The sequence below is a fragment of the Salmo trutta genome, chromosome 3, assembly GCF_901001165.1.
Source record: "Salmo trutta chromosome 3, fSalTru1.1, whole genome shotgun sequence".
NCBI lineage: Eukaryota > Metazoa > Chordata > Actinopteri > Salmoniformes > Salmonidae > Salmo > Salmo trutta.
The window spans coordinates 961,810-969,396 of record NC_042959.1 but is presented as its reverse complement, the minus strand read 5'-3'; the positions used below and the strand labels follow the sequence as shown (position 1 = coordinate 969,396).

Here is a 7,587-nt window from a genome sequence, read left to right as displayed (position 1 = left end):
ACACACACAGCGTAAACACACACACACACAGCGTAAACACACACACAGCGTAAACACACACACACACACACAGCGTAAACACACACACACACACACACACAGCGTAAACACACACACACAGCGTAAACACACACACACACCACACACAAGCGGTAAATACACACACACCACACATCGTAACACCACACAGGTACACCACACAGCGTACAACACACCACACACACACAGCGGTCAAACACACCACACACCACAGCGTAAACAACACACACACAAGCGGTAAACACCACCACCACCACACAGCGTAAACACACAACACAACAGCGTAAACACACACACACAGGGTAAACACACACCCACCACAGCGGTAACCACACACCACACAGCCGGTAACCACAGCCACACACACACAGCGTAAACACACACACACCCACAGCGTAACCACACACCAGGGTAACCACACACACACACAGCGTAAACACACACACACACAGCGTAACACACCACACACACAGGGTCAACACACACAGGTCAAACAACAGCGTCAACACACACACAGCGTCAACACACACACAGCGTCAACACACACACAGCGTCAACACACACACAGCGTCAACACACACACAGCGTCAACACACACACAGCGTCAACACACACACAGCGTAAACACCAGCGATTCAAACACACCCACACAGGCGTAAACACACAGCGTACAACCACCACAGCACGCACCAGCAGTAACAACACCCACGCACGCACACAGCGTAAACACACCACCGCCACACACACAGCGTAAACACACACGCACGCACACAGCGTAAACACACACGCACGCACACAGCGTAAACACACACGCACGCACACAGCGTAAACACACACGCACGCACACAGCGTAAACACACACGCACGCACAGCGTAAACACACACACAGCGTAAACACACACACACAGCGTAAACACACACACACAGCGTAAACACACACACACAGCGTAAACACACACACACAGCGTAAACACACACACAGCGTAAACACACACACAGCGTAACACACACACACACACAGCGTAAACACACACACACACACAGCGTAAACACACACACACAGCGTAAACACACACACACACAGCGTAAACACACACACACACAGCGTAAACACACACACACAGCGTAACACACACACACACACACAGCGTAAACACACACACACACACAGCGTAAACACACACACACACACACAGCGTAAACACACACACACACACACAGCGTAACACACACACACACACACAGCGTAAACACACACACACACACAGCGTAAACACACACACACACACAGCGTAAACACACACACACCACACACAGCGTAAACACACACACACACACACAGCGTAAACACACACACACACACACAGCGTAAACACACACACACACACACAGCGTAAACACACACACACAGCGTAAACACACACACACACACACAGCGTAAACACACACACACACACACAGCGTAAACACACAGCGTAAACACACAGCGTAAACACACACGCACAGCGTAAACACACACACACACGCACGCACAGCGTAAACACACACAGCGTAAACACACACAGCGTAAACACACACAGCGTAAACACACACAGCGTAAACACACACAGCGTAAACACCCACAGCGTAAACACACACAGCGTAAACACACACAGCGTAAACACACAGCTCTGGAAAAACTAGAGACCACTGCATAATGATCAGTTTTTGTGGTTTTACTATTTATAGGTCTGTGTTTGGGTATAATTAACATTTCTGTTTTATTCTATAAACTACTGAATTATTATGCAGTGGTCTCTAGTTTTTCCAGAGCTGTATATACACACACTATTTATATGGAGGTGTGTGTGTGTGTGTGTGTGTGATATATATATTTATTTTTTTTGTCCGTGCGTGTACCTCTAAACTCTCCTCATCCTTGAAGCCGTACTGCCACTTCTCAAACTCGTTGAGCCAGTTGAGGACCGTGTTGAGAGGACAGACGATCAGAGCCGTGGAGAAGTCTAACTTCTCACACAGTAGTAGAGTGTGGAGTAGGGTCACCACCTGGTGATATAGACAGTATAGATATATACACATAGAGAGGTTACCACCTAGTGATATAGACAGGGTTAGATACAGTATAGATATATACACATAGAGAGAGAAGTCTAACTTCTCACACAGTAGTAGAGTGTGGAGTAGGGTCACCACCTGGTGATATAGACAGTATAGATATATACACATAGAGGTTACCACCTAGTGATATAGACAGGGTTAGATACAGTATAGATTTACACTGCATTCGGGAAGTATTCAGACCCCTTGACAACACCTCAACACCCCCCCAACGACTCAATACCCCCCCCCCCCAACGACTCGATACCCCCCCCCCAACGACGATGCAATACACCCCCCCCCAAACGACTCAATACCCAATAATAATAAATCAATTGTGTCGTTGTCCTGTTGAAAGGTGAACCTTCGCCCCAGTCTGAGGTCCTGAGCGCTCTGGAGCAGGTTTTCATCAAGGATCTCTGTACTTTGCTCCGTTCATCTTCGCCTCGACCCTGACTAGTCTCCCAGTCCTTGCCGCTGAAAAACATCCCCACATCATAATGCTGCCACCACCATGCTTCATCGTAGGGATGGTGCCAGGTTTCCTCCAGAGGTGACACTTGACATTCAGGTCAAAGAGTTCAATCTTGGTTTCATCAGAGAATCTTGTTTCTCACAGTCAGTGTCCTGGCGAACTCCAAGTGGGCTGTCATGTGCCTTTTACTGAGGAGTGGCATCAATCTGTCCACTCTACCATAAAGGCCTGATTGGTGGAGTGCTGCAGAGATGGTTGTCCTTCTGGAAGGTTCTCCCATCTCCACAGAGGAACTCTGGAGCTCTGTCAGTGACCATCAGGTTCTTGGTCACCTCCCTGACCAAGGCCCTTCTCCTCCGATTGCTCAGTTTGGACTGGCGGCCAGCTCTAGGAAGAGTCTTGGTGGTTCCAAACTTCTTCCATTTAAGAAAGATGGAGGCCACTGTGTTCTTGGGGACCTTCAATGCTGCAGAAATGTTTTGGTACCCTTCCCCAGATCTGTGCCTCAACACAATCCTGTCTCGTAGCTCTACAGACAATTCCTTTGACCTTATGGCTTGGTTTTTGCTCTGACATGCACTGTCAACTGTGGGACCTTATATAGACAGGTGTGTGCCTTTCCAAATCATGTCCAATCAATTGAATTTACCACAGGTGGACTCCATTCAAGTTGTAGAAACATCTCAAGAATGATCAATGGAAACAGGATGCACCTGAGCTCAATTTAGAGTCTCATAGCAAAGGGTCTGAATGTGGTATTTCAGTTTTACATTTGCTAAAATTTCTAAAAACCTGTTTTTGATTTGTCATCATGGGGTATTGTGATGTCATCATGGGGTATTGTGATGCCATCATGGGGTATTGTGATGTCATCATGGGGTATTGTGTGTAGATTGATGAGGGGGCGGCTATTTAATCCATTTTAGAATAAGGCTGTAATGTAAGAAAATATGGTAGAAGTCAAGGGGTCTGAATACTTTCCGAATGCACTGTAGAGACAGACGGTGAAGCAGCACTTGTCACAATACAGTGCGGGGTTACCCCCTAGTGGTAAAAACAGGTACTGCAACAGTACAGTGCAGGGTTACCCCCTAGTGGTAAAGCAGGTACTGCAACAGCACGGTGCAGGGTTACCCCCTAGTGGTAAAAACAGGTACTGCAACAGTACGGTGCAGGGCTACCCCCTAGTGGTAAAAACAGGTACTGCAACAGTACAGTGCAGGGCTACCCCCTAGTGGTAAAAACAGGTACTGCAACAGTACAGTGCAGGGCTACCCCCTAGTGGTAAAAGCAGGTACTGCAACAGTACGGTGCAGGGTTACCCCCTAGTGGTAAAAGCAGGTACTGCAACAGTACGGTGCAGGGTTACCCCCTAGTGGTAAAAGCAGGTACTGCAACAGTACAGTGCAGGGTTACCCCCTAGTGGTAAAATCAGTTACTGCAACAGTACGGTGCAGGGTTACCCCCTAGTGGTAAAAGCAGGTACTGCAACAGTACAGTGCAGGGTTACCCCCTAGTGGTAAAAGCAGTTACTGCAAAAGTAAGGTGCATGGTTACCCCCTAGTGGTAAAAGCAGGTACTGCAACAGTACGGTGCAGGGTTACCCCCTAGTGGTAAAAGCAGGTACTGCAACAGTACGGTGCAGGGTTACCCCCCAGTGGTAAAAGCAGGTACTGCAACAGTACAGTGCAGGGTTACCCCCTAGTGGTAAAAGCAGGTACTGCAACAGTACGGTGCGGGGTTACCCCCTAGTGGTAAAAGCAGGTACTGCAACAGTATGGTGCAGGGTTACCCCCTAGTGGTAAAAGCAGTTACTGCAACAGCACGGTGCAGGGTTACCCCCTAGTGGTAAAAGCAGGTACTGCAACAGTACAGTGCAGGGTTACCCCCTAGTGGTAAAAGCAGGTACTGCAACAGTACAGTGCAGGGTTACTCCCTAGTGGTAAAAGCAGGTAATGACAGGATCAGATTAGATAAATGGTGGAAGTTGATATTATGCTCCTCCCACAACCAGAGAAACACCCCGTTCTACAGGAAGACAGAAATTCCAGTCTAACAAACAGAAAGTACAGGTGGCTGGGCGGTACTGACCTGCAGTGTTTTTCCCAGGCCCATACAGTGAGCCAGAATACATCCAGAACCAGAGTTCTTGTTGGTTTTCTTCACCGATTCACAACAGCAGTCCCACATGAACTGGACCCCTAGAGAGACAGAGACCTCTGTTAGACCTGTCTGTCTGGTGTTGACCCAGACAGCTGTGAAGCACCGGTATAGAGTTGATAAGTAACAGCAGAACTCCATTCACTACACCATGAACCATTAATCAACATCATAATGATTAAAGACAAACATTGTTCTCTCACCGTTGGTTTGGTTATGGTTGTTACTATTACTGGTTCTACTACCACTACACCTACTGGTTCTACCACTACACCACACCTACTGGTTCTACCACTACACCACACCGACTGGTTCTACCACTACACCACACCGACTGGTTCTACCACTACACCACACCGACTGGTTCTACCACTACACCACACCGACTGGTTCTACCACTACACCACACCGACTGGTTCTACCACTACACCACACCGACTGGTTCTACCACTACACCACACCGACTGGTTCTACCACTACACCACACCGACTGGTTCTACCACTACACCACACCGACTGGTTCTACCACTACACCACCTACTGGTTCTACCACTACTGGTTCTACCACTACTGGTTCTACCACTACTGGTTCTACCACTACACCTCCTACTGGTTCTACCACTACACCTCCTACTGGTTCTACCACTACACCTCCTACTGGTTCTACTACTACACCTCCTACTGGTTCTACTACTACACCTCCTACTGGATCTACTACTACACCTCCTACTGGATCTACTACTACACCTACTGGTTCTACACCTACTGGTTCTACTACTACACCTACTGGTTCTACTACTACACCTACTGGTTCTACCACTACACCTACTGGTTCTACTACTACACCTACTGGTTCTACTACTACACCTACTGGTTCTACTACCACTACTACTACACCACCTACTGGTTCTACTACAACTGGTTCTACTGCTACTGGTTCTACTGCTACTGGTTCTACTACTACACCTACTGGTTCTACTACTACACCTACTGGTTCTACACCTACTGGTTCTACTACTACACCAACTGGTTCTACACCTACTGGTTCTACTACTACACCTACTGGTTCTACTACTACACCTACTGGTTCTACACCTACTGGTTCTACTACCACACCTACTGGTTCTACCACCTACTGATTCTACTACTACACCTACTGGTTCTACTACTACACCTACTAGTTCTACTACTACACCTACTAGTTCTACTACTACTGGTTCTACTACTACACCTACTGGTTCTACACCTACTGGTTCTACTACTACACCTACTGGTTCTACACCTACTGGTTCTACTACTACACCTACTGGTTCTACCACCTACTGGTTCTACTACTACACCTACTAGTTCTACTACTACACCTACTAGTTCTACTACTACACCTACTAGTTCTACTACTACACCTACTAGTTCTACTACTACACCTACTAGTTCTACTACTACACCTACTAGTTCTACTACTACTGGTTCTACTACTACCACTACTACTACACCTACTGGTTCTACTACTGCTGCTGGTTCTACTACACCACCTACTGGTTCTACCACCACACCACCTACTGGTTCTACCACCACACCTACTGGTTCTACTACTGCTGCTGGTTCTACACCTACTGGTTCTACTACTACACCTACTGGTTCTACTACTACTGGTTCTACACCTACTGGTTCTACTACTACACCTACTGGTTCTACTACTACACCTACTGGTTCTACTACTACACCTACTGGTTCTACTACTACACCTACTGGTTCTACTACTACTGGTTCTACTACTGCTGCTGGTTCTACTACTGCTGGTTCTACTACTACTACTACTGCTGGTTCTACTACTACTACTGCTGGTTCTACTACTACTACTACTACTACTACTGCTGGTTCTACTACTACTACTACTGCTGGTTCTACTACTACTACTACTACTACTGCTGGTTCTACTACTACTACTACTACTACTGCTGGTTCTACTACTACTACTGCTGGTTCTACAACAACTACTACTGCTGGTTCTACAACAACTACTACTACTGGTTCTACAACAACTACTACTACTGGTTCTACAACAACTACTACTACTGGTTCTACAACAACTACTACTACTGGTTCTACAACAACTACTACTACTGGTTCTACAACAACAACTACTACTACTGGTTCTACAACAACTACTACTACTGGTTCTACAACAACAACTACTACTACTACTACCTACTACTGGTTCTACTACCTACTACTGGTTCTACTACCACTACACCTACTGGTTCTACTACTGCTGCTGGTTCTACTACTACACCTTCTGGTTCTACTACTACTGGTTCTACTACCACTACACCTACTGGTTCTACTACCACTACACCTACTGGTTCTACTACCACTACACCTACTGGTTCTACTACCACTACTGGTTCTACTACCACTACTGGTTCTACTACCACTACTGGTTCTACTACCACCTACTGGTTCTACTACCACCTACTGGTTCTACTACCACCTACTGGTTCTACTACCACTACTGGTTCTACTACCACTACTGGTTCTACTACCACTGCTGGTTCTACCACTACACCTGCTGGTTCTACCACTACACCTGCTGGTTCTACCACTACACCTGCTGGTTCTACACCTACTGGTTCTACACCTACTGGTTCTACACCTACTGGTTCTACTACCACTGCACCTACTGGTTCTAGAACTGCTGGTTCTACTACTAAACCTACTGGTTCTACTACCACTACACCTACTGGTTCTACTACTACTACTACTACTACTACACCTACTGGTTCTACTACTACTACTACTACACCTACTGGTTCTAC

At 46.8% G+C, this 7,587-nt stretch overlaps 1 protein-coding gene across 1 annotated transcript in view; it reads right to left on the bottom strand.

Moving 5' to 3' along the window:
* The window catches only part of LOC115163822 (transcriptional regulator ATRX-like), a 53,156-nt gene that overhangs the window by 5,043 nt on the left and 40,526 nt on the right, over nt 1-7,587 (bottom strand). Inside the window, 2 exon segments of the mRNA XM_029716024.1 lie at nt 1,894-2,085; nt 4,703-4,812. Of these exon segments, the coding sequence (XP_029571884.1) occupies nt 1,894-2,085; nt 4,703-4,812 (302 nt within the window).